This window comes from Xiphophorus hellerii, chromosome 24 (assembly GCF_003331165.1).
Source record: "Xiphophorus hellerii strain 12219 chromosome 24, Xiphophorus_hellerii-4.1, whole genome shotgun sequence".
Classification (NCBI taxonomy): domain Eukaryota; kingdom Metazoa; phylum Chordata; class Actinopteri; order Cyprinodontiformes; family Poeciliidae; genus Xiphophorus; species Xiphophorus hellerii.
In genome coordinates this window covers 550,377-562,023 of record NC_045695.1, presented here as the reverse complement: position 1 = coordinate 562,023, position 11,647 = coordinate 550,377, and the positions used below count along the sequence as shown (strand labels likewise).

At 38.8% G+C, this 11,647-nt stretch overlaps 2 protein-coding genes across 2 annotated transcripts; one reads left to right on the top strand and one right to left on the bottom strand.

The window, feature by feature from the left end:
* Window positions 1-317: 317 nt before the first annotated feature.
* On the bottom strand, window positions 318-5,248 carry LOC116716282 (insulin receptor substrate 2-B-like). Its single transcript, XM_032557202.1, has 7 exons — window positions 4,912-5,248; window positions 3,740-4,205; window positions 3,334-3,583; window positions 2,593-2,842; window positions 1,981-2,521; window positions 792-1,059; window positions 318-341 (listed from the first exon to the last, which is right to left on the bottom strand). Exons 2-7 carry the CDS (start codon window positions 4,186-4,188, stop codon window positions 318-320), a joined length of 1,782 nt encoding a protein of 593 aa, XP_032413093.1. The 5' UTR covers window positions 4,189-4,205; window positions 4,912-5,248.
* An 862-nt stretch (window positions 5,249-6,110) lies between these two features.
* On the top strand, window positions 6,111-11,477 carry LOC116715494 (cytochrome P450 4F3-like). The gene is made up of 13 exons (XM_032555904.1): window positions 6,111-6,430; window positions 6,506-6,650; window positions 6,745-6,798; window positions 7,671-7,798; window positions 8,189-8,310; window positions 8,392-8,538; window positions 8,778-8,907; window positions 8,986-9,052; window positions 9,399-9,528; window positions 9,931-10,064; window positions 10,226-10,290; window positions 10,360-10,442; window positions 10,523-11,477. The coding sequence occupies exons 1-13, from the start codon at window positions 6,227-6,229 to the stop codon at window positions 10,740-10,742; spliced, it is 1,629 nt and encodes a 542-aa protein (XP_032411795.1). The 5' UTR covers window positions 6,111-6,226; the 3' UTR covers window positions 10,743-11,477.
* The last annotated feature ends 170 nt before the right edge of the window (window positions 11,478-11,647 follow it).

The window sequence follows — 11,647 nt, the reverse complement described above, 5'->3', positions numbered from 1 at the left end:
CTGATTAAATGTCACAAAGCGTGCCAAAACAGCTAAAAAAAACTAAAAAAAAACACTAACGTCTTGCAGCTTTTCTGAGAAGGAACCAAGAAACGCCTTAAAAAGAACCAGAGGTGTGAACTCAGTGTATACTCAGCATGATGCAGCTAAATTCATAAACAGTTCTCTTTTGAGAACCCAACAACTACAACCTTTTATAAAAGGTTTTAGTTTTTATACCTTTTATAAAAGGTTTTAGTTTTTATACCTTTTATAAAAGGTTTTTTGATGCATTTTTTTGCATCAAAAAAATTATAGAAATTCTACTGATCTTTTCCTTAGTTTATGTCTTTAACGTCACACTATTAATGACAAAAACAATTAAGAATCAAATTTTGAAAAAAGTAATCCCAAGACATTTAGAACAGTCAAAAAGGCAACTTTATTTTTTTTCTCCTTAATAGCACTGAAACAATTCAAGTATGCAACGATCTCTAAACCCCAATCATCTTTGAGCATGTGATTCTCAAAACATTTGTGCACCGTTCAAGTGTTAAAGTGCAGAAACACCAGATGCACATCATTCTTTTAAACCATTACAGCCACATCCTCACTTTCCTCTTGTAGGTGGTGATAACGGACCCCCTTTCAGTGGACCAACACTTTACAGAGCATCTAACCCCAACATTTACTTTAATTTAACTACTAAACACTTGTAGTTATAGATAGAAACATAATTACTCCAACACTCAAGATCTCTCCCCAGTTTGAAAGCAAGAAAGAAGACATGTTGGCAGCCAGTTCCTTCTGACCCGCTCCTGTTCAGGTTGAGGGCGACTGAACTGGCCTGTATCAACGTTTGGACTGGACTGTGGAACCTTTTTCATTTGTGATCCACTCAACAGAAATGGAGGAATCAGCAAAGACCGATCAAAGTCCTGATCCTGCCGTGGCTGGGCAGAAAAGCTGGTTTCTATTGGTGACGGGACGTTTTCTGGTGACCCCGGGCAGCATGGCTGACTGACCTCACTGCTCTGAAGGCGTGAAGGATGCAGAGGAGAGAAGCTGTCATAGGTGGAGCTGTGAGGACAGAGAAGATAGAGTTAAAAACTTAAATTAAAAATGATCACAAACATGATTAAGTCATTTAAACATGTAAGGTTTGTATTTGTCAAATTGTTCCTTCTTGTGAGTAATAGCAAGGAACAGTCATGTAAAAAAAATGGACACTCTGCTTGGTTTAAAAGTAAAAATGAAAAAAATCATGGAATCCCATCAGGTCACTAAAGAAAGTTTGTCCTGTTTGAAAAGCAGACATTTAGTTTGGTGCTGACTGTGGAAGTGAGTTAAGGCCATGGAGAGATAAAAGAATCTGCATGAGGCCTTCAGAGAAACAACTGGAGCAGCTTTTCAGTCTGATGAAGTTTAAAAAGGTCTCAAATTATATTTAAAATCCATCATTCCAAAGAAAACTGTCACCAGGTGACTTTGTTCTTGTAGTAATAATTTTTCCCCACATTACTACAACTTCTTACACATTATGATGACAACTTTCTCAAATTATGACTTTTTCCTCATCTATGACTTTGTCTTACAACTTGTATTATGATTTTTGTCTGGTATTATTACATTTTCCGCCATTATTACTTTTTTCCTCTCTACAATTATTACTACGACTTTCTCTTATTTAAACTTTTCCTGGTATCTAACTTTTTTCACATACAAGGACTTACCTCTTGTATTATTATGATTTGCTACTCATGTTAAAATTATCCTGGTAATATTTTGACTTTTTTCTAATTACAACTTTTTCTCGCAATATTGACTCTATTCTCGAAATACATCTTTATTGTGATACATTATTCTCACAATATCATGACTTTTCTCTTGTAAATAAGTGTTTTTTTCTTAGCCTGTCCCTAATAATTCCTCAGATTATACTGATATGTGACCATTTCAAAATAAAAAAACTTATTTACTGAGGCTTCCTAATTAATTTACCTGCTGAATGACGTCTGAAGAGAAGAGGACGATGAAGAGGAGCAGTATTCTGGCCGGTTGAGTTTTTGTGGACTCTCCATGACAACATAATCATCCTGAGGTAACTCAGACAAGCTGTGTCTGACAATCGGGGACATCATCATGTATCCGAGCCCTTCTTCCTTCTCAGCCGACTCCCAGCTCTGCATTGTGCAGCTTTTGGTTTCCGGCGCAGGGCTCTGCTGGCATCTAGCAGGGCTCAGGTGCGACGTGAAGCTCAGAGAGGATTCAGACTGTGTGTCTTCTAGTTTTTGAGCTCTTCTGTGACGCTGTGCAGGACTAGTTTGGGTCTCAGAGTTTCTGGGATGAAGAACCCGAGGTGTAAGAGTTCTCACATTAGCCGACTTGTCTCTCTGTTTGCGGTGGCAGCGCTTTGAGGCCAGAAGGGTTGGCTGTTGATTGGGACTGGATGTCAGAGATCTGGTGAAGTCTGGAAGAGCTCGTAGGGATCTCACGGTCTCCCGAACCGACTCATGGATGTGTTGGGCCAGAACTGGGTTTCCTGAAAAACCAATCAGGAAAATCAAAAATGTTTCATTTAAAGCAGAACTTTTTAATGTGGCGCCCAATTACCTTCTTCTCTAGCCTCCATCCAGATTTCTCCAGGACCATGAGGCGCCGACCTGCCCAGCTCCAAAAAGAAAAAGCCATCCAGGTGTCCAAAGCGGCGGACACTCAGCAAAGGTATCGTAACTGATGGCAAGTCATTACTGGACCCCAGCCGGAACAGAACGAGTGTTGATGCAGAGAGGCAGAGACGGTTCTCCCCTGTGAACGGTTTGGAGGAGCCCAGGCCTCTGGGCTTCACCATGACGGGCCAAACCTTAGACGAAGACGACAGCAGCAAGAGCCAAATGACGCAGTGATAGACGAAGAGTACGAGTAGAAGAAGAGACTCTCTTCAGTGAATAGCTATAAAACCGTGTCACAAATGTGAGTTTGGATTCACAAAATGAGGCGTAGAGTCCAAGATTTGGATCTCTCTGAAATTAATTTTAAAATATTGATTGATTATAGCTTGATGGATGGATGGGCAGACAGATAGGCTCATGGATTTTTGGGAAAATAAACATATTGATCATAGCAATAGATGATATATAGACAGATGGCTTTAGAGATGGATGGATTGATGGATGGATGGAACAAACAGATGCATAGATGCAACTTTTGAACAATGAAAATTGGAAAGTCTGTTTTCAGTCTTAATCTAATTTTCCAAAACCTGGAATCTGGATAATTAAACCCAGACTTTTCCAAACTCTGCAGCATCCCTGCTTTCACCTGGACAGTTCAAGGTAAAACATCCCATCCTACCTCTTTGAAGAACGCTGCAGGCGGTAGGGTGCAATACCCATCATCGTCTTCATCAAACCCTTCTTCATGCTCCTCATCTCTTTGCTCTTCCTCCATCAGCCTCTTTATGGCCAGGTACCAATCCTCCTGTTGCTGCTGCTCCTCCATCACAAGCACCAGAGTCTGATCCTGGTCATACAGCGCCACCGTGTGGCCTTTTTGGGAACTGCCATTCCGACTCACACCAAGACAGCGATGAAGGAAAATGACCCTGAGGGAGAAGATTTTGATCAGTTTCAGTCAAATCCAACAGAAATATGACCACAATAAGTTCAAATACAGAATGTTAAGCCTGTACCAACAATGGTTTTTTACACTGTGATAGCGCTATCCTGTTAGCAAAATGGTTGCAGTTATTCCCACCAACCCTTGCTTGCTGGTTCCAAACAGAGCGGCCTTCCCAGCAGACTTCTCCATTGCAGCGAACTTCTCTTGGTTATTGTACCACTCCAGTCTGCTCAGACCAGTGTGACTTCCCGTTCGCAGGACGAAATATCTCCTGTGGCTCCGCTCCAGCTTCCCCAGATAACCTTCTTTCACCACGTCACCCTGCAGCCCCGAGGCGGCCATTAAAGCACCGGTCAGGGGGCCCAGCGGTATTGGGGTCTCTCTGGTGTAGAACAGCTCCTCAAAGCAGCGGGACGAAGGCGATTCATTTGAGTCCTCGTCTTCATCCTGCTCTGCGTGACGATTCTTCAGGTGAAACTGCAAAGGAGATTCACCTGCGCGAGTGAGGCTGCAGTGATGTGACGACTGAGGGATGCATGGAGGCTCTACAAATCCTCTTTTGACAGAACTGTCATGCCCCTCCGCCATTTTCCTATGTTTAAAGTCTGCAACATAAAGACAGAGAAATTAAAACCTTAAATACTAAAAGGAGGGTTATTTTGCAACACAATGAAGTCTTAAATTTGATGCTTTGCTATAATTTATATATTTGAAAGAAAATTGTGACAAGAGCCACTCATCTTTTTGGCACTGTAAAATTTTACAAAAAAAATAATAAATAAATAAATGATCTGATCTTTTGAAACTTTGACCTAAAATATTCTTATGAAAATTAACCATATTTTGATAATTTATGTTTATATAGTACCACATCTTTATGGCAAGAAATAAAATAATGTTTTAGTTATTGCCAATATCAGATACTGAAATGAGTCAGTGATTGTGTCTGTCTTTATGTAGTCGAATGGCATATATAAACTTATATATATATATATATATATATAGTATATATTCAACTTGGTATAAATTAGTTCTTAAATTACGTAAAACAACACATAAAAATACAAATGACTGGAACGTTCAACTTAATGAGTATGAAAAGTCAGGGTAATAAATTAAAATGAATATTATAAGTTGCAAAACATACAAGTTGCTGAAATAAATACAATGTTTAAATAATATTTGATTTATTTATTTTGTTGGTTTTGTTAGTATTTAGCTAAGTGGCTACATGGCGCACAAACACATAAAACAGCTTGGTAGCGTTTTTTTCACGTCACAGCAATATTTTTTATCTCGGCATAAACTTACCTGAAAGTGGAAGACGTCAACATTACGTTCCGTCAACAAACTCTGAACCCAGTCGCCCGTTTTTCACGTTTTTGGGTTTCTTTTCTCTCAGAAAGACCATAAAATCCGAGCAGAAATGATTTGATAGTTTTCGGTTCAGATTCTGCGTCTCACAGGTGCAACAGGCGGCAATCAGTGCGGCCTTCAGGAGCGCCTCGTAAAAATAACACTTCGGCTGAGAAACGGATAATTCAGACATTCAAACTATTAAAAATTAACTTATTTAAAGCTCTATGACCGTAGCTTTAAAATTTTAAACCTCCTAGTTTTAATATTTAAAGGCAGGAGACAAGCCTGACGTAGCTTCCGGATTTTAAGTGAAGTACTTGTATTTGCTGCCTTCTCCACCTGTTGGGAGATGTTTGTGGACCAGCTGAGGTCAGTATAGATTTGGGCTCCAACAACACAAAGACTTGAGGAAATTCTAAAATGTAAAACACGGTTCAACACAGCAATGTACGCCTAAAAGAGTATCAGACGACCAACAGTGCTTTTTCTGCCTCTTTATTTATTTTTAGACAACTATCATTCAAAAAGTAGCTTGTAAATTGAGTTGAATGTGGTTATGAGTTTTAGCCTGGAACTGAAGAAGTAGTTTTATATTTTCAAGAACTACAACCACATTCAGATCTTCAGCAACCTCAAGCTGATTTTCTTGCCCTGTATTCAGCCTAATTCATCTTTTTTTATCGACGCCAAACAGCTTCTGTGTTCCTACTGACTAAAAGCATCCCCACAGCATAATGGTGTCACCACCATGTGGCCTCGTTCTGTGATACTTTCCAACCACATAAAGCATTTTGAATATAGGTCAAATTAGTAGAGTTAGTCATCTGACTAAAGTACTTTCCATCATTTTTGCTGTGTCTCCTTCCTGAACTGTAGGTTTCTTTACAGTGTGACCTTAAAACAGATTCCCCCAAATCTCCTAGATTGTTATTTAAAATAAGAAAATGATAAAAGTGTAATTTTTCCTCCTTTTCCCAGTTTTGCACCTCTTATTGTTGGCCCATCGACTAACGTCTGTTTTTGCAATTAAGTTCACATCAACATGAAATCTCATGCAGTGAACATGATGAAAGTGACCGCATTTAACAGACAAAAGGAAGTGGGGCCATAACAATGTCAGCAACTGTTATGAAATACGCACAACGTTGTGCGGAAGAAGTTCAGTTCCTGCTTGTTTCCAAATCAACAGGCTGTCAGCTGCCTCCGTCGGATCAGAACATCTGAGCACCGGGTGTTGTTTTTGTTTTTTCTGCTCCTGTGTCCCACCATGGCTGTCCTTCACAGGCTCCTGTCGCAGCTTTTCAGCTGGTCTGGGATCAGTTTCCTCCTGCAGCTGATGGGGACCGCGCTGCTGGCTGTGGTCGGAGTTTGGACGGCGAGGCTGCTGGTTCGTCACGCCTGGTACACTCACAGGTTGTCCTGCTTCAACAAGCCGCGGACGCATTCATGGCTGATTGGTCACCTCGGCCAGGTAAGGTTCAAAATCCAGCCTTCAGACATACAGCATTACTTAAAAAAAAATTAAATAAACATATTAATATCTCAGATGCAGAGTACAGAGGAAGGTCTCCAACAGGTGGATGAATTGGTGCAGACCTACAAGCACTCCTGCTCCTGGTTCTTCGGGCCTTTCTACCACCTGGTCAGAGTCTTTCATCCTGACTATGTGAAGCCCCTGCTGATGGCGCCTGGTACGAACAAAAACCACGCAAAACACAGGAGATCCTTTCTCAATATGCAAAGCTCACGCTGGTATTTTCACTCCATATACCGTCCATCTTGAAGCCAACATCACGATGAAGGATGAGTTTGTCTACGGGCATCTGCGACCGTGGCTGGGTGAGTCAGATATGTTGTATTAACACGCGAAGAAAACTGAGTACACTGTAAAACCTAATTAGATCTCCTTACTGAAGAAATACGTTTTACATCACAACTGTTTAGTTTTTATTAAATTAACTGTTTAAGATTCACTTGTGTAATTTTAATGAGCGTAACTTAAATTAACTTAATAAATCTAAGTATGATGTACTTAAACATCACCCAAAGCTTTTTTTTTTGTATGTTGTCACCTTTCTAAAATAATGTACTAAGTCATGTTTTTGCCAAAGGTGTTTTTTTTCTTTCTTTTTTTTCATTTTTGGCAAAAAAAAAAAAAAAAGTTATTATTTTAGGAAGGTGACGATATGTAAATAAACCCCAAAGCTTTCTGAAGCCACCTTTTTAACTTGAAACTACTAATGTAAAAACAAAAAAAACTTATCTGATTGAAATGGTCTACTGTAACTTCAACAGATATGCAGAGCATTAATATTTGCTCACTTTTTTTTTCTTTTTTTACAGTAAATCAAACACGAGCGTTTGCGAGACTGCGCCCTCATGTGGAATAGTGTGGTCATGACAATGAACATACAACATACACTCACTGTGCAGTTTAATATATTCAAATGTAAATGACAAGAGGAAAAAGCCAATAGAAGCTGTACTGCTCTAAGAGTGGCTCATTCTTAATGAACTGCCTGCATAGATGAAGTTTTGGAGTTTACCTGTTTTCCGTAATTTAATTGACTAAAATCGATTAAATTCACTCATCTTTTTCAGTTAAATACAATGTTTCGATTTACAGTGTATAAATGTGAATATGGTGTTTTCTTTCCCAAATCTATTTATTACAGCATAAAATTGAGCTTAACCTGGTTTCTTTTTTACAGGTCGCAGTTTGTTGATAAGCAACGGAGAGGAGTGGTCTCGCAAGAGGCGACTGCTGACTCCGGCTTTTCATTTCGACATCCTTAAAAACTACATTCTGACGTTTAACTCTTCGACTAACACCATGCACGTAAGGCACACACTCAGAAACATGCATTTGCTGTTTGGAAAACGTCACTGTTTGGATCCTCGTCACTGTTGGCGACTGTTCAGTGTAGAAAATAGAAATCAGTCCCAGAAACCATCATCAAAGCTGCGTAATTATCCATTTGCAAGCAAGTGTTATGGACTCTGGATGAGAGATTAATGCAATGGGAGAGTTAAAAAAAAACAACCATTAACACGTTTAGACAAAACTTTATATTAGGGGTGAAACGACTGATCAAATTAATCGGATTAATCGTCAAATAATTTAGTAATCAATTAATCATTACCTGGAGTATACAGGTTAAAAAAGACATTTGTTGAAAAAATAATGCACTCAGAGCAGCTTTTCCATGTATTCTCATTTAATATCCAGAATAAATGGCACCGCCTGCTGGCAGGAGGAACAACCAACATAGAGATGTTTGGCCATGTAACTCTCATGACCCTGGACAGCTTATTAAAATGCGCCTTCAGCTACCAGAGCAACTGTCAGGAGTGAGGACTTTACTATTTCACCCAAAATGTCTTGTCTCTGTTCTGGATTTCTGCTTTGAAGAAGCACATGTTTGTTTTTAGGTCCACCAGTGAATATGTGTCCGCCATCGTGGAGCTCAGTGACCTGGTGATAGATCGCCGCCTTCGCATTTTGCACCACTGGGACTGGATCTACTGGAAAACGGAGCAAGGAAAGAGATTCAAGCGAGCATTAAGTGTGGTACACAGGTAGCGTGTCACTCATGCAGCCGAGTTTAACATCTAGTAGGTAGGAGGAAATTCTGAAAATTAAACCAGATGACAGTTTAAATGTACTTTTCTATCTGATTATAAAAGCTGGAGATATTATTTATACAATTCCGTCACAGTGTATTTCCACAAAGCTTTACAAATACACTTATTTATATATTTTCTATATAAATATTGTAATATATAGTGTATTTTGTAACCGCATGCTTACCTTGCAGGTTCACCAGGGATGTTGTGCAGAAGCGCCGTGCTCTCATTGACCAGCAGAGGGAGACGGAAACACTAACCAGCATGACCACAGCGCAACAGAGAAAGAAAGATTTCGTGGACCTCATTCTGCTGTCAAAAGTGAATATAGAACGGACTATAAAATGAAATATGATAAATTAAACTCCAAAAAAATGAAAATAATTTCTATTAACACAGGATGAAGACGGACAAGGACTCACAGATGAGGAAATTCAGGCGGAAGCCAACACTTTCATGTTTGCAGGTGAGACGGTATTTTTTCTAAACACCTCCCTCTGGAGCCACAAATGTGAACTGCAACTATACAGCTCGAAACAGACTAAACTGATCAATTTAAAGTATCTTATCCATAGAGATGGTAAATATTCTACCACTTGTATCTCTACGTTTACCTCTGATCTTATTTTAAAAGTATTTTGGATCAAATTATTCTTAAATGCTGAGAAACAGAGAATGCTGAAAACAGAAGCAGAAAAAACAAATACCTTACAGCCAGTTGGAGCATAAGTCTGCATGATATTAGGAAAACATGCAATGAAGATATGACTTGTGATAAATAAAAACAGAAATCAGTCTCACTTTTCTCACAGGACATGATACGACAGCGAGCGCAATTTGCTGGACGCTGTACAATTTAGCTCGCCATCCCCACTATCAGGAGAAATGCAGGCAGGAAGTGATGGAGCTGATGCAGGGACGAGATGGACATGAAATACAGTGGTTAGAAGATGCGGGCACACACACACACACACACACACACACACTCAATCCGCTGTGGAAAAGTAAAGTTGTTTTTTTTTTAACGATTTGTCCGATAACCGGACCCAAGAGTCACATTCCTGCAGAACAACAATGTGATGACACAAAAACATATTTGTCCAGTAGAATGGCCTAGTCAAAGTTCAGACTTGAAAATTGACTTGCCTTATAGCCAACCTGACTGTGTCTGAGTTATTTTAGTCACTAGATGTGCAAATCCAAACATTTGCAGGTGTAGTAAACAAAAAAAAAACTGAAATTCATGGGTGTAAAGTAACGAAATGTGAAAAATTTCAAAAGGTAAAAAAATACTTTTCCAAGGCTGTAATTGTTTGTTACACTGACACACTTTTTAATTCAAAGGGAGGACCTGCCCAACCTTCCTTTCACTACCATGTGCATCAAGGAGAGCCTCAGGCTGCACTCGCCTGTCCAGGCTGTAACCAGGAAGTACACCCAGGATGTGGCGTTGCCAGGAGACCTCACCGTACCACAGGGTGAGAAGCTTGGCCTTCTGGGAGTTTTTACGATAGATACAGGATTTTACTTTACTTTTACTTACTTTATTTTACTTTAGGTTGTATCAGAAGCATCCTCCTTGTTATACATTTATTTTGTACCAGTCCTAACTGGGAAGTGAAATCTGTTTTTCCCTAAGGTGTAATCTGTTTGGTCAGTCTTTATGGGACACACCACAACCCCGAAGTCTGGACAAACCCACATGTAAGAAAATTTAAATAAATATCCCCTCAAAATAGTTTTAAATTTGACACATTTTAATGTGCTTTAAAGGAGTTCGATCCTCTTCGCTTTGAGCCGACCAGCGCACAGAGTCGCTCCTCTCATGACTTCATCCCGTTCTCCTCCGGTCCCAGGTTCAGTTTTCTCCTGAAGAAAACAAGAATTTAAGTATCGGAATGTATCAGTGGTGAATTTAATCCGTCTCTGCTCACAGGAACTGCATCGGACAGAAATTTGCCATGGCTGAGCTTCGAGTTGTCGTAGCGCTGACCCTGCTGAGGTTTCGTTTGACCCTGGGCGTTGACCCTGAAGCAGGGAGCGGCTCTGGGAAGGTGCGGCGTCTCCCCCAACTTGTCCTGCGCGCCGAGGGAGGCCTGTGGCTGCAGCTGGAAGCTCTGAATGAATCAAGCTTAGGGGAGCCGGCAAATAATTGATTACACATCAATTATTTGTTCATTGTAATCAATGATGTGTCAGAACGTAAAACGCAAAAACACGGTGTAAGATTGCATATTGCATTCTAACCCAGCCTCTGCTTCAACCTGTTTTAAGATGTTTCATTCTGTTTATTTTTTTTCATATTGCTAATAAATATTAATGACATTGTAAATGCGAGCTTGAAAACACAATTTAATTTATTTAACAAATACAGAAATGGCTTTTTCATAGATGCAATCATTTAGGTAATAAAAAATGAGTGATATTTCTAGCTGTTGGTATTTTTATAAGTAATAATTAAAAAAAGTAAATTCTTGTTAACTAAATACTTTATTTTATATTTGCTGTGCTTCATCAAGAACCAAAAGCAGCATAACCCAATAAATTAATAATCAGTTAATTGATTGTTATTAGTTTGATTACTGAGGTACATTTGAAACAAATACATGAAATAAACATAAATATAAAACTTTGTATTTTAATTTTATTGAATAAACAACCAAAGAATTTAATTTAGCAATAAATTGTTATCCAAACTCCTTAGATGTTGAAGTCAGTATTTTTTTTTAGCATGATTTATATAATTGCGTCATGTTTGTTGCTCCATAATAAGGATCAAAAGTAGTCATTGTAACAGTGATTTCCTTATTTATTTTATTATTTTGTATTTGTGGCGATGTATTGAAAACCAAAAGTGTCAACATGCAATAAAATGACTGGTTTGATTTGGATTGTTACATTATTGTAAATTTTATCATGTAAATAAAACAGCAGAAAATGCAATCAATTAATAAAAAGTAATTATTTAAAGTGTATATATTTTACTAAATAAGCAATTAGCTAATATAAATTACAAATGCTTAATGAAACGAATTACTTACACAGGAAGTTACATATAATG